Below are 25542 nucleotides of genomic sequence, written 5' to 3'. Positions count from 1 at the left end.
TTCACTTTAACAAGTATATTTCCTTAATATTCGTTATATAATTTGTACTAATACAAGAATTAGTTTCCTTTCATATATAAGGATGTAAAACTATCTGTTTTGGTTATAATAATGTACATATATAATAAATGCACCACTACTTCGAAGCCATAATTGGAACTGCGCATGCGCCTAGAGCTTTGAAGACGTCAGAGATAGTCAATAAGTTGTCCATATGCACCTGCACCTAGAGTTTTCAACACGTCGGCGGTATTCAATAAGTTGTCCTTCTGACGCCGCATTGGGAATCAGTAATATATTTTCTATCATGTCCAATCGCATAAACATATAATATAAAGAAATAAAGCAATAGTAGGAGATGAACCAGTACAAAAAACAATATATAACTGGTACAAAATAATGCCATAACTTTGTCACAAAACCAGTCACACATGCTTTTCCATAAACCTTACCCTAACATATAATACATAAAGGCAACATTGCATATGATGCAACCATGTCCAAATCTGATACGTGATCACAAAAAAATGGACATGGCAGCAACATATGATTGAAGTAGATGCGCACTTTGCATCGTGTTATCGTAATTAAAGACATGAAAATATGAAGGTTGAAATATTCTATAGTAGTAAGCATCAAAATAGGTTTGAAGCAGAGCTTAACGAAAATTCCGGTTCCTCTGATTTGCCTCTACTCAAACACGATAACCAAAATGGTTACTTCCCTTGCTGAGTATATTTGTTAACGTCGGAAACGGTAATAGATGACCAATCAAACCCGGGTACGACGAGTTTTGCATAGGACCGGAAGTAGTCGAATCCAGCTTGCATCACACGCTTCTTTGACTCCTTTGCATTAGATGAGTTCTTGTATTTTTGAACAGCTACACTCCGAAGTCGTTTGTGTCTACGCTTCATGCGCTGCAACTCGCCCTATCCAGATTGGCCTGCCTTTTGTCATCTTCAATTTGGCCTTCAACAAATTCCAAACGTACCCTTGCCCTTTGGATTTCATCACCAAGTTGAAGATGCCTCTCCTTCCAGAAAGCAAGAACTCTTTCAGACTCAAAACTTCCAACAAAATGGTCATTCTGTCTAGGAAAGTGACATTGCTTGTCTGGTGACTCACTTGCGTTTCGAAGGCGGTCTTTGTTTGGAGGGGTGTTTATTACGCTCACATCAAACTTGGTTAGTAAATCCATTCAATGGGGGGAGAGAGTTTCTGTGGAGGAGAGAGTGTCAGTAGATGGAGACAGATTCGGTGGAGGAGTGAGTTTTTTGTGGAGGGAGAATTTTTATGAAGGGGGTGATAGTAATACCAATAAAAAAGGGTTCCCGCCAAAAAAAACATTTGGTTGACAATGTATAAATGAAAAAAGGTCTCATACAATCTAAGTTTAATCCTAACTAGTTTGTTTAGTTTGGTTGGGTTCACTAACTAGATGTCACTTCCATTGAGTTTCTTTCAACCACTAACAGTGGTGTAAGGAGAGTGTGAGGTTGACATGCTTGAAAAGCAAAACCTGACACCTCTTTTTTTAAAATTGAAATAAAGTAGATATGTTGACTACACGCAAGCTTTGGTATGTTGGTCTATAAAGCTATGTTCCATTTCTCAAACGAAATTGCATCTGCAATCCTCATCCTCCAAAACAAATAGGATTATTCAAGTATGTCAACCTCTTCAGGCGCCAACAACACAATCGAAGATGAAAAATTGGAGTCGCAGGTTCCGTTTCCACGTTGTACTCGCCGACCCCTTCCATTTTCAACATCATTTGGGAGTGAGGGGGACTCCGATGATCCATTAGAGGCAATAGATGCAGTCAGTACCAAGCTGGATTATAATTCCAGACTGATCAATTCATGGCACGAGAAATGTGTTGAAGACGAGGCCATTTTGGCTGATCTTAACATTAGAGTGAACAAAGCGTTCTCCCAAAAGAACAAGTACTTGAAGCTGAGTCATAAAAGGAAGCTGAAAGCTGAGGAGTTGGATGCAGTAATGAATGATGAAATTAAAGGTTGTTTGATGAACCATATGCGATGCGAAGAGCACCACAGTGAACTGGAGTTGGCATTCAACGAAGGATTCGAAACATTCGAGCATTTGCGGCAACTACTCATACAAGTTATAATTGGGACTATGTGTCCCCTGATGCTGTGAGAGAGATACTAGACGATGGTGGTGACATGAATGAGCATAAGCACGTCAAAGTTGCTCGGAAGAAGCCGACCGATACGACTAAGTGATTGCGGCTACAGCTGTTCTGTTGGTTGGGGGTGATCGTGGTATTGCACAAATTAGAACTTTCCCTTAATTTCATTATCTAATATAAAATAATACAAATATCAGTTTCATTTGCTTCATATATAATTATTGGGACTATGCCTTGCAAGTCATCATTTGTTCCTTCTGTCTAACATTATATTTTGCAACTATGGAAATATTATTCAATAAGCAGTCAATATCACAGCACGTTGGTAATCAGTAAAGCCCCATTATCATGACACGTGAGTCATAAGTAAAATGCCATGTGCTATACATTGTGTAGTGAATGGTTTATGGTTTATGTATATATAATAAAATTCCAAATATTGCTGAATATGTATTTTGTCTAAATCACTGGGGACATGAGTGACCATAAGCATGCGAGACCTGCTAAGAAGAAGCTGACCAATACGACCTAGTGATTGTGGCTACCGTTGTTCAGTTTATTGGGGAGATCGTGGTATTGCTAAGAGGGAGCACATAAAATGCTTTGCAATCAAATTTTCTTTTGTGTGTGGAATTATGAGTAGTTCAAATGTTAGTGTACCCTTTCATATTACCCAACCATTCGAAATGTGATTAGCTGCAATGTACTTTTTTACACGTTGCTTTCTAATCTTTCTGTTCCAACAAAGTGCTTCAAGTATCCTTCAGCTACGAATGTTTGCAAAATCGTGCACCTAATAACCAGTCCAGCTCAGATCTTAATCACCAGTAAAACACTAGAACATAACATTCGCAAAAAGTGGGTGCTACAAATGATGCGTCTTCTGAAATCATTACTGTAATGGAAACAATAGCCGGCTGCTGGAAATGCTGCATTAGCCTGTCATATAATCAATAAATCTCTATTCAAACATAATTCACCATAAACTACCCATTTTACAAGGTAAAAGTCATTACTTCTTCACATAAATCAAAATTTGATGCTTTATCTAATATCTATGAAAATTGCTAAATAGGGAGAAGACGTAAAATTAACATGTGTCCAAATTTCATGCAAGAATGAAACCAAGCAAATTTTCATTTCAATTATCAATGGACATAGTCAGAGCTCATCGGTGGACATGAACAAAAAAATAATAATAATAAAACTGCATCTAGAAAACTTCACCTGATCATTAGTCTTCATAATAACCGGGCTTCGTATAATAGAAACCTAAATCATTGAGTTGGTCCGTGCATCCTGTAAAATTCGTCAAATAATGGGTCACTAAGATCTATTGGAGTTGATTCGTCATTGTTCGACGGTGATGTCCTGCATAAACATCAAACAGAAGCACATAAGAACTTTACCTATTCAAATTTTAGGTCTTATTATAAATAGTGTTAACATCTTACGGTGTGTTCAAATTTCTTGGGCATTGTCTTCTATCATGACCAATGTGTCCACACTCCCGACAGTGTCTAATCCCTCGCTTCATTGCCTTTTCCTTTGCTCCCGTTACTCGTTTCGACCCTCCATTGCACCTTACTCTCTTAGGGTCTTTCATATATTGTGTTTGAGAGCTGGACCCTCCAACTTCGTTATTACTTGGTCCATCCTTCAACAACTTCAACTTCACCGCAAACTTTTTAGAGTCTCTGACAGTAGCTCACATCCTTCTTCACACATTAATGCATCCTCAACCACATCCAAGCAAGTCGGGACATTGTACTCCGCTTTATTAAAAGACCAGGATCTGCAGAGTCTTTAATTTCGTTGCCATTTGCATCTGACACCAATCCAAATTTCGCAGTTTTCTTCCACCTCTTCAAAATGTATTTATCGGGCATATATTCAATCTGGTCCCTTCTGAACAATGCTAGGATGTGCTTGTAAATAATTCCAACAAATTCAAATCTTTTGCAGCTATACGATGCGTGGTCAGAATCTTTGACATATACGACTTCTGCCACTCTTGTTTCCCAATTTTTCCTTTCGCTCACATTAAAGACAACTTTAGAAGCATCCTTTGTTTTTAGCTCTAGGAAACATGGTGTACTTTGTATTAGTTCTTGCTCAAACTTTTGAAACATTGTCCTTGTGTACAAGGTAGCCATTTGTTTGTTTATTGGCATCGGTAGAATACATTGAGCCACTTCAAATGCATCTACATGATCAGCAACTAACTCTTTTTGACGTTGATGAGAAAGTGCCCTCTCAAATCTTATTATGAAATCCATCAACGAATTTTTCCTTGATATGTATTGCTTGAAGAAACCATGAGAACATTCAGCTCTTTGGCTGCTTGACATTCCAGCGGCAAAAAAGTGTCGTGTGTAGGCTGGAACCCAAGATTCCCTTAAATCAAACATTGAACTTAGCCATGGATGGTCAGTCAAACCAGCCTTTGTAACCACAATATTCCATTTTGCATCAACCTCATCCTTATTGTCAGTATCCCATATGGCTTTCTGGAATTCACCCAAATACTCATTATAAGAAGAATGTGGTAACTTAACAGAGAACTTTGATGTGATGTGCCATATGCAAAGTCGATGAAATGTAGTCGGGAAGGCTATTGAAATCGCTTTGCTCATTGCCGCATCTTGATCTGTGATGATCGTTTTAGGTTCGCCACCTGGCATGACTTTCTTAAACTCCTCAAACATCCAAATAAACGACTCAGTCGTTTCCTTGCTCAAAAATGCGCATGCTAGGACAATTCTTTGACCATGGTTATTAACTCCCAACATTGGTGCAAATGTCAAGTCGTATCTATTCGTGTTGAATGTGGTATCGAATACAACAACATCTCCATAAAACCCGTACGCTGTCTAGAAGTTGCATCTGCCCAAAAACATCGACTAAACTCAGTTATCGCCATCTCCTCAATCTTGAAATAAAAGCCTCATTTTTTTTCTGTTCACCATAAAATACTCGGTCACTAGTTCAACATCGTGGTTCCTCAGCTTCCCATTCACACTACATTCAAGATTGTACATATCCTTTTTGATAAAACCGATTTTATCCATTCCTCCGGATTGCACCTCGAAAATACTTACCTTCTGATTAATGGGAATATTAACCGAACCCAACTGTTTTGTAAGTACTTTTGTAGAATCTGAAATACGACGGTGTGATCTCAGTAAATGCATTCTTCCTGAGGGTGTCATCTTATGATTGTGTCCCTCTGCAAAAAGAGAGATGGTATACTTCTTGCTCCCATGTGTCTTCACAACCACAATCTTAGCTTTGCAATTGCATCTACTTATTCCCCGCTGTCTTTTTCTCTCCCGAGTTTCATCATTCCGGTATACACCTTGTTTGCAACATACAAATTCTTTTCTCAGAATCTCTTTCTTATTTTTCCCCCAAAAGCTGGAATGAAGTCGAATACCAAAGCCAGCCAAGAATGCATATCTATTATAGAAATTATAAACGAGGTCAAGCGAGTCGAACTTCATCCCAACTGCTGGTGTTTCCTCATTTCTTACTTCAGGAATGTAAACCCTCCCATTAGCTGTTACAGAGTCATCACTCTATGAGCCCCCAGACATTTTATCCACGTATATTATTGATCTACTTCTATATTACTGCATAGCAAATGTTAATTCATTAATCAATCATTACTGCATCACAACTTATCAATGCATTCCACTTACACAAAACATTGCCCAAATTGACACAATACACGCATAGCCTAGCTTGTTGGATTCTGATTACACAAAACACAAGCAAAATTTAATAATAGTTACGTCATCTCTTGTGAAATAATCTGGAAAAAATAACATTAGAACCAACATGTTCAACTAAGAACTCAAATGTAATTCAAACCAGCAATTACAGAACTTCACCCAATATCCTCTCCAAATGCTTACTTCTAATGCCATTAAGCCTAAGTTTAGGATCTTTTACCTACATTTCATAAATTTCCAATCCCCCTCCAAACAAAAATAATCAACTAAGTATATTGAATATTCATAAGGAAATGACGCATTATTGATAGCAGAGCAAATGACGCATTATTGATGCCACAAATGACAAATTTCTCACCCTCACAAAAAACAAATCAAACCCAGCAAAATCAATCCAAAGCAAGAGTGAACTTACCTCTCAAAGTCAAATGACGCATTATTGATAGCAGAGCAAATGACGCATTATTGATGCCACAAATGACAAATTTCTCACCCTCACAAAAAACAAATCAAACCCAACAAAATCAATCCAGCAAGAGTGAACTTACCTCTCAAAGTCAATCGGGAGTTCCGAACTCAACAGCTTCAAAGAATGTGGTGGACATTAGAGAGGATTCTTTCGTAGTGGAGACTCCATCTCTAACAAAATCCAGGAACAATCTGCAGCAGACGAAAAAGAGATATGCTACTTTGCTTTCATCCGAATCTCTTCTGTTGAACGAAAAAGAGAAGGGGTTTTCACTTCAATCATAGAATCAAAACAGGGCAATAACTAGGTAAAACCATTAATCATCATACCGAGGATACCATAGATCGCAGGCCTCCCAAGGAGCTGATGATAATGGAGCGATTATAGAGTTTGGGAGCTTTGGATCTTTCTAATTGTGGATTTGCATTACATTAAAAAAGAGAGGATTGTGTTCTTGAGTTTTTCACAGAGAGGGAAAAATCTTCAGCTAAAGTTGGGTTTCCAAACGGGTCAGATTTCAACCCGGTTCTACATGCACCCTCTTTTAAAACTCACCGTTGGATGAAATCCAACGGCTCTTACATACCCCTCAAAAAAACCCCTTATAACTTTCCACTCACTATAGAAGCACTCCTCTAAATGAGCTAGGCCGACTTAATCTATTTGACACCTAACCACTAACATATAAGTCAGGGTTCATTTCCACTCGACTAGATTATACCAAAGTGACAAAAATTATACTGATCATAAAATCCAAAAAAAAATTCACACACTCACACTACATTCCCACATTTAAAACACACACCAACCATATTCGATGCTGTACTGTGGCTCAGTCCCACTTGGCAGCTGTGAAGCACCGCGATTATCACATGGCTTTGTAATTTTATATTTCATACGATAAAAAACACAGATAGAGATTCAGTGATTCAAACTCTTAGCTGCTTGCTTCAATCGCCAACCCTCCTATGGAGTCCACATTGTCTGCAGCGACGCCGACAACGGTAGCTCTCCTCGCCGTCTCCAGAACCCTCAACAGTCGCCTCTCCCAGACCATTCTCAGTCAACGCCTCCCGAGTCGTCTGCTAACTCGCAGGCTCACTTCTTGCCTTCCCAGCAGCTACGGCTTTCAGAGGCCTAATAGTCCTTTCTCTTCGTCCTCGCTGAGGAGCCTGTACCTCGTTGATCCTGCGGGACGGTGCCGTTTAGGGTGCGTTGGGAGCTCCGCTGCGTCGTTTGCTTCCGGCGGTGGAAATGGTGGCTTTGGCGGCGAGAGTGGCGGCAGTGGCGGTGACGGTGATGGCGGTGCCGGCGGCGGTGATGCGAAGTCGAAGGTGGTTGCTGCTGGGTGCGATGAGATTTCGGCGGTCTCGACTGATGTCGTTGTTCTTGATGTTGGAGTAAGCATACACTATACATTACAAATCCCTCCTCTCTCTCTCTTACTCAATTTGTTTGGTGTTTTCCTATAGGGAATGACATGTGGGGGATGTGCAGCCAGTGTGAAGCGAATTCTAGAAAGTCAAGTAAGTTTTTCCTTCTTCTGCCTCAAATTTTCATGTATTTTCTGTTGGAAGTGAAATTTCATGCTCTGGAAATAGGCAAAGACACAGTTTTTGCTGATAAGAAAGTTGCATTTGGTTGTGAGGAACTGAATTTCATTTGGAATTCCAGTTGTTGGATTTGCAAACTTATGAATGTGGATATGAAGCAAATATATACAACACTACTCTAGCCTTCATTTGCCGGACCAAATCGAGAATACCTTTCTATTTTATAGTAGAGTATAAACATTGAAATATATATTAGCATTTCTTCCTTAGTGTCTCACATTCTTTTCTTGTGCTATTGAAGATAACACAAGTGGGAAACTAGTAGGTTTAAGATACCTGTTTTCCATTTTGGAATTTTGTATTGTTCTCATGTTTATGAGAAGGAGAAGAAAAAGAAAAGGCCAAGTAATATATGGTGTTCTCTTTCCTTATCACTTAAAGGCATTTGAGAATGTTGCGCAGGTTGATTTTGTTGATGACTTTTGTTCTGTTCTGTAAACTAAACCAATCTTCTTCCTTTTGTTTTGTTCTGTACGGCAGCCACAGGTGTCATCTGCTAGTGTAAATCTCACAACAGAGACAGCAGTTGTGTGGCCTGTGTCTGAAGCCAAGGTTACTCCAAACTGGCAGAAGCAGTTAGGAGAGACACTTGCCAAGCATTTGACTAATTGTGGTTTCAAGTCTAACCTTCGTGGTAAGCATTTCACAAGTTCTTCGCCTTCATTGTGTTATTGTTATTTATTGTTTGCATTTGAGTATGGATTCCATGGTTCTTATTTATTGAAAAGTTGTATGCTTGGTTAATCTTTGTCATGGACTCATGGCTAATATTTTTCGAGGGCGTTGCTTTTTCTTTACAGTTATTGCTGGATAAAATTTGAACCTTTAATCACTTGTTCTTTAATCTTCATGCTGATTTGGGACCAACAGTTTGTAGATTATTTCTTTTGAGTGTGTTTGCTGTGGAATGAAATTGTGTTGTGTTAGAGTTTTCTCAGTTTGCTGTGGACTTCTTGTTCGCTGCTGGATAATTTTATTTTATTTTTTTATTCTAACAAAGTCTCTGTTTCTTATTATACGATTTACACACACACATATAGAAATATCAACTTGTTTTGCTTTATTAAGAACAAGATCTAAATAGGTCTTTAATAAACATTTCAAGAACCGGTGGTGATTGAGATTGAGATTACTTTATATATTGGCAGACGTTCAGTGCTGATTGTTCTGATTTTGGCTGTCAGGATTTTATTAGCACAGTAGTTGCATGGGTTCGAGGATATAGGCTTCATCCTTAGATTGTTGAGTTGCAAAAATAGTTGCTCAGCTGGTCTCTACTTGTTTAATTACGGGACAGCTAGAGTTGCATATTCAGTCATGGTGCATGAGAAGCATGACATTTGCTTGAAAGTGTTTTTTTTTTCTACCCTTGATTTCAACCCTATAGAGCTCTCTTTTCTCAGTCCTCAAGCACTCTTCTGTTACATATCAAAATTGTGATGCTGTGGAATTTTCTATATCGTTTCGAGAATTTGAGGATTGAAGTTCTTCTCAAATTTTGGGTTGTATTGTCGTGATGCTATTATAATTTGTTTTTTAAGATCAAAATCATTTCAGCTGCTAAGATGGACGGAAATTAAGTGGGGTAGACTTTGTGCTTCTTTAGAAATGACGATAGCAGTTAATCTGGTCAACCGAGTGCAAAAAGATTATTATCTATTTAGGTCCCTCCAGAGAGCTGTTTCTCTAACACTACTTGTCAAATTAGAACTCCAAACTTTTAAAATAAGAGTAGATATGATCACGAGTTTAGGGTTTTCAAATGATTTATGTGAAGCTTGCTGGGTTTAGTGGCAGGTCAGGGAGCTATGGAAGAAGATATATCACCATAAAAGTGCAAAAGATTTTTTGTCAGCCTCAACCATAATTGTTTATGGTATGTCCTCAAATCGTTGGATTTAATTTCAGTGACATGTATATGCACAGAATGATTTACATCTCCTCTTCAGTTTATTAGATGTAACAGAAGAGGCTTGAAAGTTGTTATTGATTCACAGTTACTTGCTTCTATAGGTAGTCCCAACCAGCAGCTCATTGTGGTGGATTGGTTTGAGGAGCATTTCTGCTATGGAGGAGGATTTTTCCGTTCCCCTTCTACTCTCTGAGCTTAGCAATTCCTTAGTTCTCATTAGGAAATTAAGGACTCATCTTTCTATAAGTTGGTTGTATACTATGCATAAGATATTTGAGAATTAGACTAATTGTTTTCCCATATGGGCTTTTTTTTTTGTTTGTTGGTATATGTTTATCCACAATTGTGGAAAGCAGTCAATATCTTCTTTTCTTTCATAGGTTTTGTATATGTGCTTTGTAGTTGAGGTGTTTCTATTTACGAGGACACAATCATGTGCACTGAAATTGTTATGTGCTCTTTATATGCCTTACTGGTTGTTTAGATAGAGTTTTCAGTTTTTTAAGACACAATTCTTTCAGTTTTTTTTTCCTTTTGCTAACACAATGCATCCTTCCAAACCAAGGAACAATTAACCAGGCTAATACTTACCTTAGGAGGTAATTTAGCTTTCCAAATCACCTGGGAAGGTGTGAAGAGAGAAATAGAGGTATTGTCCAGAAGGTGCTTTTAGAATGAATTGCAAGAAAACAATCCTGAGGACTCCAAACACCAAATTCTCCTATCTGCTCCATGAGAAACCAACTTGACAGATTCTAATTCGATAATAATGCTGAAAGTTCTTCTATTTCTAAATCGTTCAAGTTCCTACGGAACCCAAAATCCCAGCTCAAAGGAAAAAAAATCAAAATAATCAACACAAACATTTGCAATAGTAACATTATGATATTGAGATACCCAATAAGGGTGAGGATAAAGAGAACAAAAAGCTGTTTCTCCCACCCAACACTCTTCCCAAAACCTCACTCTTTCCCCATCACCCACCTTAAAACGACAACAAAAAGAGAATAAAGTGGGTAAAGAAATTATACAAATTATACAAATGGAGGTTCTTGGTTCCTATAAAAGGAAATTATACAAATGGAACTTCTAATTGAAAATGATATTTATAATGGAAACTTAATGTCGTTCAATTACTTTTTTTTTTTTTTTTGTGCTTTTCTTCAATGTTTTGAATATGTGAGATTGTTTTTCTTATTTGTTGTGCACAAGTTAGTCTTACTAAGCACCATCTATCCTTGGAAAATACATTCTGTTATGTTTTTCTTTGTGTGATGAAGACATGGTATTTTCTTTCCTTGATTTTTATTCTGATTGGAAACACTGCATAATTACCAAAGTCAAGACTCAATTTGGTTTTCCCCCTTATGAATTAATTTGATTTTTGTAGTGGTTCAACTAATTGGTTACTTTTTATGTGCAGATTCAGGAAGAGACAATTTTCTCAAAGTTTTTGAAAGGAAAATGGAAGAAAAGCGTAAACGCCTGAAAGAAAGTGGTAGACATCTTTAAGTAGTGAGCATCTCTAGTATGCTTGTTTTTTCTTAAAGGGTGTCTAAATTGTTCTGTAAACTGCTTCAGAGTTCTATGTCTTTAACCATTGATGATTTATCTGCACTACACTGTGCAGCTAATTTCTACTTTACTGTTTTTTGTTAGGCAACGAGCTTGCTTTCTCTTGGGCTCTGTGTGCTGTCTGCCTAGTTGGCCATCTCTCCCATTTTTTTGGAGCTAAGGCGTCATGGATCCATGCACTTCATTCGACAGGATTCCATCTGTCCTTATGTCTATTTACATTGCTTGGTCCTGGGCGCCGACTTATCGTTGATGGTTTGAGGAGCCTTGTTAAAGGGGCTCCAAACATGAATACTTTGGTTGGTCTTGGGGCTTTATCTTCATTCACTGTCAGTTCAATAGCTGCGTTTATACCAAAGCTGGTTAGTGCTTATCTCTCTTTTTCTTTTTTGGTTCTGGATCTTGTTGGTCTACAAAGTCTTAATTTGTACATGGGATGAACAAAGGGGTCCTCTGTTATAAGTTAGTTATTTGATACTTGATACTGTTTTATGTCAATACCAAGAAATTGGATACTTGTTTAGCATTGCCTGTTATCTTCTAATGGTAACATCATACTTAAATATAACATGCTGCATAACATGCTTGCTTGTTACTGCATATTATCAATGCTGATTGCTGATCTTTGTAAGGCGTTGCCTAAAAAGGTAACTGAATGCGTAGAAGGGGCTGATATATGTTAAACTCTGTTCCACATGCATCCTTGAGGAGTAATTTTATGCTTCAAATCTTCATGCCATACAGTCCACCAGGCTCTAATTCCAACTATTTCTTTTAGAAAATAAATATCTGAAATCATGTTGGTCCAACAGGTTAAATTTTGGAGGGCCTGGCCCAAACACTTTGGTTTAAGACTATTTTTGGCCTTTTTTTGTGTATGACCTATTCTGTCGTTTAAGAAAAGCTAAAGAGTTTGGCCCTCTCTTGCTCTCCTTCCCTACCCCCCTCTCTTCTTTTGAATCTCGAAATTTGATAGAATTGGTTAAATTTGATTGTAACGTATATGTGTTGTGCTTGCTAACTCTGTAGCCTTTGTTGTGGATGCAGGGCTGGAAGACTTTCTTTGAGGAACCAATTATGTTGATAGCATTTGTCTTGTTAGGGAGGAATCTTGAACAAAGAGCTAAAATCAAAGCAACCAGTGATATGACCGAACTTCTAAGTATTATACCGTCAAAAGCTCGTCTTTTGGTCAACGACGGTGCAAAAGAGTTGGAATCAATAGTTGAAGTTCCGTCTAACAGTCTCTCTGTTGGAGATCAAATTGTTGTACTACCTGGAGTAAGTATGATACAGTCCTGCTTTTTTTATTATTCAATGTTCAGTCTTTTCTGTTAGATGCCACTACTATTTTATGGATCGTTAATCTCCCAATTTCTGGTGCAAAAGATATCATAGTGGTGAATTATATAGCCTATCTAGTATCCTGATTTGTGGCATGCAATTACAGTTTCCTTTTTTGCTTTGCTTTAGGAACGTGTTCCAGTAGATGGAATTGTTAAAGCTGGTAGAAGTATCATTGATGAATCAAGTTTTACAGGAGAGCCATTGCCAGTGACCAAACTACCTGGGGTATGGTTATTGTTGTATATTGAGCATGGGCATTTTCCCCATCTCTTCTATGTTACACATTTTAATTCACATTCTAGAAGCTATTTCTGATATGACTTTATCATAATATTGGGGAATTTTATGTTTGTGCTAGAGTCAAGTTGCTGCCGGAAGCATAAATCTCAATGGAACTCTTACAGTTGAAGTGCAGAGACCAGGTGGCGAGACTGCTATGGCAGATATTGTTCGTTTGGTAGAAGAAGCACAGAGTAGGGAAGCTCCTGTACAGCGCTTGGCCGACAAGGTGATCCATTTTTTCTTAGAGTATTTGGACATACATTATACTATAGTCGCTATTTTGCAGTAGTGATATCCAAAGTAAAGGATTTTCAATTTATAATAGTGGCTTATTACTTGTAGGCATGCACATGGGCTGGATTAGGTCGGTTTTGGTCTCAAAGTGACCTGAACCGACATTGTGGGTTTGCAATTTTTTGAAACCAAATTGTGTTTGTTCTTTCTCTTAAATCTTGACAGAGGGTGAAGTTGCCCATGGGTGAGGGGGCTTATGTACAAATGATTGCATTCTGAGTGTTCGAAGAAACACTAAATCTTGGCTTTTCTGGCGGCTTTTGCTGCCGTCAAAGTTCTGTTGCACATTGGGTGCAATTCTGCATCCCTTATGCTGATAACTAGCTAGAACCCGATGGATTCCACACCTGGTGAGAGTATAGAATGCTTTCTCAGGTCTTAGGATTGAATAATACTCACCTAAAGTTTGGTAGTTTTGGTTGGCAAAATCCACAAAAAAACTAATTTCCAACAATATCAGATGTTGCCAATACTTTGGAGATATGCGAGAAAATAGGCCTTTCACTATGTTTCGACTATCGAACCTTGGATATTTCTGATATCTTGGTTGAAGTGCAAAGTAGAAGGTACACAGAAGTTTCACGGTATTGTTTGAACAAGTGACCCTGTGAGACTTGGATATGGGTTAGATACTTTTATGATTTGGTATTGCCATAAATTTTATCTTGTTCTAACTTCTAATTCAATGCATCGCTTACTAGTGAGAATCTTTTATGCATTACTCTGTGTTCTTGTGTTTATTTTTATTGTATTCTTTTTCTTGTTTCTGGACCAAAACTTTTAATCAAGTATAACAAAGCAACTTACATGTATGCAGTTGCCATAACTTAATTTGTCGATCACACTTACTTGAATGGTGTTCGTCTTTTGATTGGTTTGGTTTCACCAGGTGGCTGGGCATTTTACATATGGAGTAATGACACTCTCTGCTGCCACATTTTTATTCTGGAGCTTGATTGGTGGTCATATTTTACCTGCTGCTTTTCAAGGAGGAAATTCAGTTTCATTAGCATTGCAACTCTCTTGCAGTGTTCTGGTATGACCTAGATTTCTATCACACTTATAAACTTGAAAGTAACCATAAGAATTTTTCAATACCATCAAGGAAGCTCATATCTTATCTTCTAGTTTGCCTCTTGGAAAGTTGGAAACTGGTAATTAATCATTGATTTGATACGAGTTTTACAATAACTGTCACTTAAAAGAAGGAAAAACTTCCTAGCTGCATTGTCTGATTGACATTTGCTTTTACTTTTAAAAAAAAAAAAATCCAGTTTTCATTGATCTGTGTTTTCTGATTGCAGGTTGTTGCTTGTCCATGTGCCCTTGGGCTTGCCACACCTACAGCTGTGCTGGTAATCTCTCTGCAAACACTACTTACTGCCATACAAGGAATATTTTGTTGTTTTACTTCATTAAAATATTTTTTTTGTTTTGGTTGTGACCAACATGAAACCTACATGGTGCATATTAATCTGAAAAGTTATGAGGGTAATGGGAACATTCATAATGTATCAACCAAAATGGTGTTTTAAACAAGATATTAAATACCGGTCTCCACGAAATTATCAAAGGCTTGAATGCATGGAAGTACGGATGGAAATTTTGATCTCATAAAAAACTTGAGGGAAACGAGAAATTATGAATAAGCTTGAAAATCTTCAAAAGCAAACGAAGTATATTTAATCAATTATTTATTATTAAGATTTTTTTTTTGGGAGAAACTTAAGTCTGTAGTAGGTTCGTTTAGAGTGGATAAAATGCGTGCATACAAACACTATTGAAATATAAACCATTATACAAATCATTTGAAACAAAAACTTAAGGTTTAATTAGTACAAGAGCATTTGTAAGTATTGGTGTTCGTATGCACGCACTTTACTACTCTTAATAAACCTACTATGTGTTAGTCTGAGTTGTATAGTTGACTAAATAGTGTCGGAAAGTTTTTAATTAGTTGTAATTTCATGTAATTGCTAGAATTATTTTCCTTTTATTGTAATTTTGTATAGTTTAAAAACCATCCATAATTTACAATCCCACTTTCTATGTTACCAACTTTAATTTGCGGAAACGCTATTACTTAGAAATGGTCTTGTACTTGTTATGCCATAAATATTTCTAATATTTTTGTTAATAGAATGTATATACTTTGTTTTTTATTGCAATGCCTTCAAGGCTCAGACCCTTTGATTGGCTTAGTCTTTCGGCCTATCAAAAGCTATATATGATGCCATAAAATGATAAACAGAACGCGAAGAGGATATGCTAATTTCTGAATTCAGCTTACTTTGTATTTAAGCAATTGCATTTTAGAGAAACCACTCCCAACAACCGACCACAAGGTAAGGTTGGCACACACTCTGCAAAGAAAATCATTACCTCTGTAAGTTTCATTTGTTTGATAAGTGCTAAATCTGAATTTACTTGCGTATGATATATCAAATTTATCTTCAGTATTGAGTGCTTTCTAGGTTGGGACTTCATTGGGAGCAAAAAGAGGACTGCTTTTGCGTGGTGGAAATATTTTAGAGAAGTTTTCAATGGTGAACACTATAGTGTTTGATAAAACAGGGACTCTGACAATGGGCAAACCTGTTGTGACAAAGATTTTGACTCCTGAACGTTCAAAAGTTACTGACTTACAGTTGAGTGGTGACAAATTTTCAATCTCACATGACTGTCACATTTAAGGGAATTGAATTTGCCGGAAACTTTTCTAATTACATTAGAAAATGGTTCCTTTATTTTTCTGTGAAACAATAAGAGTTCAGCATGCTTCTATGATCTCCTCTCTTCTTCGACCCTTGCCAACAATTGCAAGGGAATTTACAACTCTTAACTTCCTAGCCCCAATCCAAACCCAAACCGAAAGAAAAATAATAGAGAAGTGTAAATATACGTGGTTCACCCCAAATTAGGCTATGTTCAATGATCTATTAAATAAATAAAGAAATTAAAAATAGGTTCTTCACCAATACTAAAGTAAGATCTCTTTACTCAGTATTGTTCAGAATAGAGAACCAAAACCAAAGGTCAACAAGCAGGATACTGAAACTGTTCCTCTTGCTTAATTGAATGGCATCTTATCACATATTGCTTATGGATTGCTGTCTAGCTGCATGTGTTGATGTAATTAATGTGTTTAAGTGGTTTAGTGACATGTGCATTACCAATTGTTTCCTCTAGTGCATTTGTTTGATCTGTTTTACAATCCACCCACTAGAATAAATTCTGGGTGTTGCGACAAATTTATGCAGTTTTTAGGACCCAAATGCATTTGAAGTGGATGAAATTTTTTATGACTTGATTATCAGAGGTGCAACTCGACCAAGTAACTCATCCTTTTCATGGACACACATTGCGTTACTTTAGCTGTTTTATAATTTACACATGACTACAAAGATGAGTACACATAACCCTATAGAAGTGATCTTTTTACCTTTATCATCAACTCAGTCCGGAGTCTTTCCAATCTGTATTTTTCAGCTGTTATATTGGTTAAGTAATTTATTATCTAGAAATCAGATCAGTTAAAGAAAGATTACAATTCAGAGCTTTTATCACTAGGTTTTTACCATTAAGATGAAAAATGGAGTGATTTTTCTTTTAATCTTTTAACAGAGAAAAGTTTAACCATACTTGGTCAGAAGTTGATGTTCTGAAGTTTGCTGCTGGAGTAGAATCAAATACAGTTCATCCTGTTGGGAAAGCTATTGTGGAAGCTGCTCAGGCTGTTAATTGCCAGAAAATGAAGGTTCCTTCTTCTCAAGCTTTGTAAATGTGCTTCTTATGGATCATTTCGTCCTTAACTTATTGAAATGCATCTTGTTCCATACTGTTGAGGTGGATTTTGATCACAATATTTTATGGAGTGCATTCCTTACAGCATTTAATATGAACCAAAGTTTCTTAATAAGTGAACATATGATTCTTTCTCCTTCATGATTGCATATCTGGATTTGTCGTCATTGTTTCAATTTTTCATTATCCATCTATGACTCACAACAACCCAATCTTCTATTCTTCAGTTTGGCTTGGATCGGTATGCAAGTTTTGTCAGTCTACATTTATTTTAAAGCCCACGAAACTCAACTGACATGGAAAACAAACACAGTAGACTTTAATAAGTGAAAATATGATTCTTTCTCCTTCATGATTTCATATCTGGATTCTTCGTCGTTATTTCAACTTTTCACTATCCATCTATGACTCACAATAACCCAATCTTCTAATTCCTCGGTTTGGCTTGGATCGGTATGCAAGTTTTGTCAGTCTACATTTATTTTAAAGCCCACTACACTCAACTGACATGGAAAACAAACACAGTAGACTTTGATAACTCAATAAACTGAGGGCCTGTTTGGGAGTGCTTTTGTAGGATGCACTTCTACTTAGACGCTTTTTCTAGAAAGTGAAAAAATGCGAGTACTGCCTGAAAAAGCACTTCGAAATGCTTCATGAAGAAGAAGCTAGCAGGCCCTCCTCCAGAAATCATTTTTAAGTGTTTTAAAATTCAAAAGAAACCTTTTCTGCCGAATGCCGCCAGAAGCGCTTTTGGTTATCTGAAAGCATTGCCAAAAGTCTAAATAGGATCGCAAAAGAAAAGGAGATAACTTAGATGAGACTCATCTTATTGTGCATAAATAAGCTTAATCAAATTGGAAGATGACTTGAGATGAGTTTCACTGCCAATTACTGGTAGGAAGTTTTACCCTAAGTATGAAGAATGCCCGTAAGAAAGTGTTTGATGGAAAAGAAAATACTAGGTTGAACTGTAAAATGAAAGCTTACATTCCATAGCTATGTAAAATAATCTGGCATTTGTATGGGGATAAATGCTCACTACTACTGGAGCTACTAGCCCCCACAAATATTTGCATGTTCTAAAATATGTTTAAACAATTTAATAATGATCCTTTTGAAAAATGTAATCATGAGGCATAATTTTACCCTTGGTTTTGATTGTTTCAAAATGTGCATTAAGTATTTAAGCAGCAGTTTCTTAGGCTTCTCTGGTGTTTTGGCCTGGGTAAAGAGTTGTTTGAGGTTGTCTCCTTTCGTAGTTATATGTCCTCTAATTGATTTTATTAAGGACAGATTTAGATTTTTTGTATCTTTGTGGGCATCTTGGTCTAAGCACTTTAAGGATGTTCCCTTTAGTGTGATTTCATCTTGACTGGGCTGGAGTTCTGTTCTTTTTTCTTTTGTTTTTCTTTTCCCATTATATAGTATCTCATTTCTTACAAAGAAAAACAGAAAGCATTTAATGAACATGTCGCGTTCTAGGATAGATATATTATCAAGTGCATGTATTAACTACTCAAGGTTCGAACTAAAAATCATGGTGCTGAGATCATTTACCGTAAACCTTTATTTCAGATTGTAGATGGAACATTTTTGGAAGAACCTGGGTCTGGTGCTGTAGCAACTATTGAGAACAAAAAGGTTTCTATAGGAACTTTGGACTGGGTTCAAAGGTAATTAATTCCTCACTGGCCCTTTTGTGGTTTACAGGTTTCAATGGAATATAATAGTTTGTATTGCTTCGTATTTGCATATGAATTGCTGCTTGTGAATGTGTAATGCTTATGGGCATTGGTCATGGATTATGGTTATGTAACTCAAAAGAACTTAGAATCCTACTTCAAATTGAAAGATTTAGATTGATGTAGAACAACATAAAGGAGGGTTATGCCTATGGTCATGGTGAACTGTTACGGCTACAAATAACAATCTAAATGGAGAAGCGTGCTTTGACTTACTAAAATAAAAAGGTCTATAAGTAGCATAATTTGTAGGAAACGGGAGAATCTTTGAGAGAAAAAGAAGATATGGACCTGCTGTAATTGGAGAGGATGAAAGAGAAGGTAAATCTAAATAGGAAAAGGGTACATGCATTCAGGGCTCCAAGCCATGAACAAATGCTCATTTCTTTAACTCCAAGTTGCCTTTGACTTACAAAAGTGAGCCTTATTTATATAGGGGCTTGACATATAAAGGAATTAAAAAGAAAATCCTAGAGATTTGTTAAAGAGTTGCAGACTTTTAAAGACATATTAAAGAATAGAAGATTCTTAGACCTTAAATGACTTTAAATTGATATGACTCTTGACCTTAACTTTTAAATTGATATGACTACTGAAGATGGACTGACTGTTTTGCTTGCCATAGACATTTTATTTTTGGACCAAAAGGCTTAGTCTTTGGCTTTGGCTTCCATAGAGGATATGTTTTTCCTTATTGTGATTTTAATCATTTGCTCTTGGATTGTGTGTTATCTCATATGTGCAGGCACGGAGTTAATGAGAATCCATTTCTAGAAGTAGAGGCCCATAAGAGTCAGTCTGTTGTTTATGTTGGCATTGATAGTACTCTTGCTGGTCTTATTTATTTTGAGGATCAGATAAGGGAAGATGCTGGACAAGTTGTTAAATCTTTATCTAAGCAAGGGATAAATGTATACATGCTATCTGGGGACAAAAGAAATAACGCAGAGTATGTAGCATCTGTTGTTGGTATTCCGAAAGAGAAGGTAAGGTGTTTCCAATTATTTCTTTTTTTATTATTATTATGGGAAACAAAATTTTCATTACTTAGGAAACAAGGTACAAATGGTGAACAAGGAGCACTTTTAAAACAATACTTCATGAAACCAAAAAATCAATTCTACACTAAGAGAGATGCAGCAAGACAGTAACAAGAAAAATTGCCAAAAAGACTGCCATACAGATGCATTCCGATCTGATAAAATAACAGAGGACAGCTCCTTGGTCTTTAAGGTTAAACACTGGAATCTTTGAGATAAGACTCTGATTTCAATCTTTACCTGTTATAGTTACTGCTGATTCCATAACTGAGGGTGGACAAATGAAACTTATTTTGATGGGAAAACAACACATGAGAACTGAATGAATTGCAGGGATATGTAATTAGTTAGAAATGGTGAGTGCATTGTAGGAAGAAACTACTCCTGAATGTGAGAAATTCAAGTTATAAGCGTTCATAAAGCTTGGCTATGGAGAATTACTTCTGCCGAGCTGTAAAGATTATTTTAACAAATAAGAAGCAGATATGGCCTCCATAAGAATTGTTGGGATGCGAAGTTAGTCTGGAGGGGTTTGAGTCCATGTCCATGAAAAGATCCCAAAGATGGGAAGTTTTTTATTGTTGCTGCCAGTTTATGGTGAGAAGGGGGAGCAGGGTTAGATATTGGGAAGGTTGTTGGGTACGGGAAATACCTTTGTGCTCAAGATTTCATCGACTTTTCAGGTGTCTAGGGGTTAAAATAATAGGGTGGCTGTTGTGACAGAGGTTTGTGTAGCTTTGCTTTTGAAGACAGTTACATGAAGAAGAAACTGAGGACAGTTTTGGAGAGTACTCAGGTTTTTCAGCACATAGTCCAGATAGGAGGAAAAGGAAACTGGATTCATCAGTCTTAGGCCCATTTGATTTACCTGTGTTCCACAATCTGACTATATATATATTTATAATTATCCCTATAGTAGGAATTATTTTTCCCCAAGTAATTTAAGTACCACATCTAAAGTGTTATACAACTTTAAGCAGACATAAAAAGCTTTTCCTGTATCGTATTCAAAGGTAAAAGCTATGCCGTGGATTGCAGGTGATATCTGGTGTTAAACCAAGGGAAAAGAAGAAGTTCATAACGGAACTTCAGAAGGATCAAAACATTGTAGCCATGGTTGGTGATGGAATTAATGATGCTGCAGCGTTAGCTTCATCACATGTTGGAATTGCCATGGGTGGTGGTGTTGGAGCGGCTAGTGAGGTATCCTCTATTGTGCTACTGGGCAACAGACTTTCACAGGTACTTCTAGAAAAATATAACTTTTGTAGTACAACATAACTATTTGCTTCCTATCATGAACCATTTTACCTGTATAATTGCATCCATCCATTTCATTTCTAAGGGTTGAAAGGATGTTGTTCCTTACCTTAGTTAAGGATTAAGGGTTTTCGCGCTGGTGGTGGGGTGGGGTAGAGGGCTGAGTTCTTATGGAACTGCACAGTGTTGGCTGTCATTGGGGCCTTATGGATGGAGAGGAATAGACGAATTTTTTAGGACTCCAATGGGATGTGGTCGAAGACTTGTGGCATATGGTGTTTCTTTGTCATCTCTTTGGGGTTGTGCTTCCAATGTTTTCAAGGGTGTCAGTTAGTCTGCCTTATTGCTAGATTGGGAGGCAGCTATTAGTAGTGTTCTCTTTTGGTTTGTTCCTGTGGCTAGTTTTGATCTGGTCTTGTTTTTTTTGGTTTGTTATATGGAAGTGGATTTTGCAACTACTGGTTGTACTGTTTAATATTTTGTTAATAAAAGTTCTCTCTTAAAAGAGAAGTAAAGAAATAGTTGATCAAAAATCGGTGAATTCCCAGTTAATTGGGGGTTAGGGTGCTAGGGCGAAATATCTAATAATAACTTTTTTAAAGCAATTGAAGATGTAAATGTAACTGTCATTAAAGTGCATGTTGGTACAACCACACAACTTGCTTTCTCTTGAGCAAAATAAGGGGCCACTTACCAGCTGGCCTAGTGCCTTTTTCGTTTTGGCAAAGGGCATATGGGAATGTGCATATATATGTGATCTGACATATTCAATTAACAGTTGCGGTTTCTTACTTTTCCTTTTTAAGTTATCATAATTTTATAGAAGTTTTTATGACATGCATGATATGTGTGTCTAAGTGCAAAAGGAGTGCAACACAATAAGCGTACAAGAGAGAACTCAAAGGAAATTAATAATGAACTAAAACAAGGCTAGCTTATGAAGTTCAACAACAAAATTCCTCAATGGAAACGAAGAAATCCTAGCTTTCAGAAACTCTAGGAATTTGAGGAGCCCTGAAAATCCATTACTGGAGCTGTGCATGCCTCAATCCAGTGTTAACGTATAAATTCTTAAAAGGGTTATTTATGCAAACACCTCCCTTGTTGTTTGTGAAAGCATAAATTGGCACCAGATTGTATAGTCTGCTATATCTGGAAACCAAACTATAGATAGAGGCTTACAAGCCTGTTAGGAAAATTTGCTTTCACTGTCGTCCACAACTACAAATTGAAGAACGCAGCACAAATCTTTTCACCAGCACAGCTGAAAATGATTATTTGGAAAATATGAATAATGTTGATCACTGGAGGGCTGGAGGAAGGGTTAGCATAGTCGTCTTTTCATGTAATAAGCACTGTTGTATTGTACATTTGATCTTCATAACGTCCTCCAGGTACTTGATGCTTTGGAGCTGAGCAGGCTAACCATGAAGACTGTGAAGCAAAATCTTTGGTGGGCTTTTGCATACAACATTGTAAGTCCTTTATGGAATAGGAATAGCCAGTGTTCTATTTCCTTTTTGAAATTTTCTCCAGCACTAGAAGCTGAAATAGAATGAAAGAGATCATATTCCATCTTCTGGAGTTTCGTGCCACTGGAAACACAAGAATGAAAGCCTGTAGATATCACGAGCTTATTAGAAAGTTGATTTTGAATCTTGAGCATCTACATAAAATTTTAAAAGAACGGAATGGTGGAGCGAATATTGTGATTTTTATCTGGCTTTTTTTGGGTGTCAGATTTACTAGTTTACTCAAAGTGATTCAAAGTACTTTCAGTTGCCTGAAATAAATTAGAATGTGCCGTCCTTAGCTGCTTCCAGTAGCTGACAATTTCAGTAATCGAACTGTTTTATATACCATACTTGTTTAACTCAGGCAGACTTAAGTTGAAACTGCAAGATGTGTAAACCATATCAAAGTGCAGGTTATGTTGATTTGGTTAGTCTTGTTGGTTTCCTTTTCTTTTTGTTTTTTTGACTACCCTTCTAATATGGTGCTTAATACAAGGACAAACCATATTGTTTCTTTTCTTGTCTTTTTCTCCCTTTTCATTTTTCTTCCCCCTTTCCTTAGGATTGTTTCAAGGTACTGTATATGCTTTGCTCTCTTCTCAGAAGCAATACCTGGTCTTATGCTACTAGCTTTTTACAGGTAGGACTTCCAATTGCTGCTGGAGTGTTGCTGCCGGTAACTGGGACCATGCTGACGCCGTCAATTGCTGGAGCCCTCATGGGCTTGAGTTCTGTCGGGGTTATGGCAAATTCATTGTTTCTAAGATACAAGTTTTCATCAAAACAGGGAGAAATATATAGCGGATCTGCACACACGAAAACTAACGGGGGTTCCAATCTTCTCATGGACAAAGGTGCAGAAGAACATCCTCATTCTGATGGTAAATGGAAAGGATGATAACACCAACAAAAAGATAGGGTTCTACATGTTCTACCACTAGATGTGGAGCAGCCTGATAACATGGCAGCAGATAGGGGTCCTAACCAATTCAGTTATCCCAAGAATTCTGAAAGATTGCCAAACCATACTGCCGTATAAGTGAATTTAGGAATCTACTGCAGAACTGGATAAAATTTTTGAAGTTGCTTACATTTGAGTTGTGATGGTATTCTTCTCGGACCATATCTTTCAATCCAGGATGAGCGGCAGTTCATTGGTGTTGCCAGTTTTACGTCAACAATATCCTTCAATTCAACAGGGTATTGCGGTCTTAAGTTGTACCGAGTGTGACTTATGGGCTGTATTCTCAGCAATATTTGAAACACATTTTTGCCAATACTTGGCCTTGCATGGCAGACATTAAAACAACAAAGCAAGTGCTAGAGGAAATTATTTGAGAGACAATCTTCCAATATATCCGCAAATGCTCATCTCTAACCTATTGACGCGAACAACTAGTAGGATGAAAGTTAAGGGTTAGTTTTCTGAAAAATCTGTCCCCTGAACATTTTGGCTTGTCCAATTTGGTCCCAAGAAACTCTTGCGTGTTTAATCAGCTCAAACAGTGACTTCTGTTAGAAAAAGTTGAAAGATTGGGTGTGTGAGGTGTGTGACTTCTGTTTCTACCATGTCACTCTTGCAATTGGACTTCATTTGTCATCTGCAAACATAATTCCTATTTTAATTTTGTCAAATCAATTTTTGACAATTTAGTCCTCACACTACAAGGAGAATTCTCTAATAAGTACTTCATTTCAGCAAATCACGAAAATAAATTGATAATACCCTATTGTGAAAGTTGCCAATCCAAGCCAGCCCACCAAACTCTAAACACAAGTAGTGGGTCGCACGAAAAAGAAGTTCGGTTTCGCGTCCTTGAAAGGTTAGGTAATTTATGAACTTTAAAAGCCATGGTTTTTGTGATCCAATTGTAAGTGGGTCTGGTAAATTTCTCAACTTTTATGAGTGGGATTATATGGATGTAAAATTACCGCTCTATGAATATGTTGTGTATGTCTTGATTTTTGACATTTTCTTCCTTCGCAATTCAATGTGTCCTCAATTTGGTTTTAGGGTTAAAACCATGTGGTATAAGATTACTGTGGGAACCGAATTAAATCAAAACCCTAGGTCAAATAATTCCTTCCATTTGGGGATTATTTGACCTAATTATTCAATCTAATTGGGAGTTACTCAATTTAATTGAGGATTACCCAATTAAATGGAATGTTACCTAATTAGGTTGAAAATTGATTTGATTTCTACCACAATTCTCAAATAGATAAGGAGTTACCTAATTAAATTAGGAATTGATTTGATACCTACCACAATTAGGGATTTGATTTACCCTAATAAATCAAATCTCTAATTAATCAAATAAATTCCAAATCGAGGAGGAATAATTCCTTTTCATCTACGAAATTATTCCTCTGAAACCCTAGCCTCCAAGACCACTATAAAAGGATGGTCACACACAAGGGTTGAGGTACGTCTGAAATCTCTAATGAAACTCTGCAGAAAATTCATCTCAAACCCTAGCCACCTCCTCTCTCTCTTTCTCTCTCTTTTACATAAGGCTTCGGCCACCTGGTTTACACCATAAATATATCTCCGTACCCTAGTTAGCTAGTGTTTTTCTCACAAACTATTGAACTAATTTAGGCATCGAAGGGCTTTTGGCCAACACCCCCCGGGTGTGGCCCTCTTATTTGTTCTATTTTGCAGGGAGAAAGAGGCGGTGGAGAAGGAAGGGAATCTTTCCAATCAAATATTCTCATGGGGAAATTTGCTCCCATAATTACTTCGTATGTTTAAACTCAATTAGGTTAAAGTATGGTTATAATGTCTTATCACT

General features: G+C 37.1%; 2 protein-coding genes and 1 long non-coding RNA gene across 3 annotated transcripts; 1 reads left to right on the top strand and 2 right to left on the bottom strand.

Annotated features, from left to right (window-relative positions):
• Positions 1–3060: 3060 nt before the first annotated feature.
• LOC148916478 (uncharacterized) lies at positions 3061–3830 on the bottom strand. The gene is made up of 3 exons (XR_016128207.1): positions 3613–3830; positions 3386–3529; positions 3061–3097 (listed from the first exon to the last, which is right to left on the bottom strand). It is a non-coding gene; the product is annotated as an uncharacterized LOC148916478 (long non-coding RNA).
• A 55-nt stretch (positions 3831–3885) lies between these two features.
• Positions 3886–5229, bottom strand: LOC148916477 (protein FAR1-RELATED SEQUENCE 5-like). Its single transcript, XM_089055143.1, has 3 exons — positions 5125–5229; positions 4476–5031; positions 3886–4238 (listed from the first exon to the last, which is right to left on the bottom strand). Exons 1-3 carry the CDS (start codon positions 5227–5229, stop codon positions 3886–3888), a joined length of 1014 nt encoding a protein of 337 aa, XP_088911269.1.
• A 1918-nt stretch (positions 5230–7147) lies between these two features.
• Positions 7148–24271, top strand: PAA1 (P-type ATP-ase 1). Its single transcript, XM_008239155.3, has 17 exons — positions 7148–7761; positions 7834–7887; positions 8455–8608; positions 11310–11384; positions 11546–11823; positions 12509–12742; positions 12935–13033; positions 13167–13316; positions 14274–14420; positions 14689–14739; positions 15859–16031; positions 17009–17141; positions 18767–18864; positions 19679–19919; positions 21012–21215; positions 22628–22708; positions 23388–24271. Exons 1-17 carry the CDS (start codon positions 7330–7332, stop codon positions 23643–23645), a joined length of 2862 nt encoding a protein of 953 aa, XP_008237377.2. The 5' UTR covers positions 7148–7329; the 3' UTR covers positions 23646–24271.
• Positions 24272–25542: the final 1271 nt, after the last annotated feature.

The sequence above is a fragment of the Prunus mume genome, linkage group LG6 (genome assembly GCF_029339155.1).
Source record: "Prunus mume cultivar Tortuosa linkage group LG6, ASM2933915v1, whole genome shotgun sequence".
In the NCBI taxonomy this organism is placed as follows: domain Eukaryota; kingdom Viridiplantae; phylum Streptophyta; class Magnoliopsida; order Rosales; family Rosaceae; genus Prunus; species Prunus mume.
Note: the sequence above shows the minus strand (reverse complement) of the source record. Positions and strands in the feature narration are given on the sequence as shown.

Bases quoted from the DNA above. Each gene is read 5' to 3' on its own strand.
- LOC148916477 (XM_089055143.1), bottom strand. From the start codon at position 5,229: ATGGATAAAATCGGTTTTATCAAAAAGGATATGTACAATCTTGAATGT. The intron at 5,032-5,124 runs GTGAACAGAAAA...TGCAACTTCTAG, and splicing joins TAGTGACCGAGTATTTTATG to ACAGCGTACGGGTTTTATGG. The intron at 4,239-4,475 runs GTTTCTTCAAGC...CATGTTTCCTAG, and splicing joins AAGAGCTGAATGTTCTCATG to AGCTAAAAACAAAGGATGCT.
- PAA1 (XM_008239155.3), top strand. From the start codon at position 7,330: ATGGAGTCCACATTGTCTGCAGCGACGCCGACAACGGTAGCTCTCCTC. The intron at 14,740-15,858 runs GTAATCTCTCTG...AGTGCTTTCTAG, and splicing joins CCACACCTACAGCTGTGCTG to GTTGGGACTTCATTGGGAGC. The intron at 17,142-18,766 runs GTTCCTTCTTCT...CCTTTATTTCAG, and splicing joins TTAATTGCCAGAAAATGAAG to ATTGTAGATGGAACATTTTT.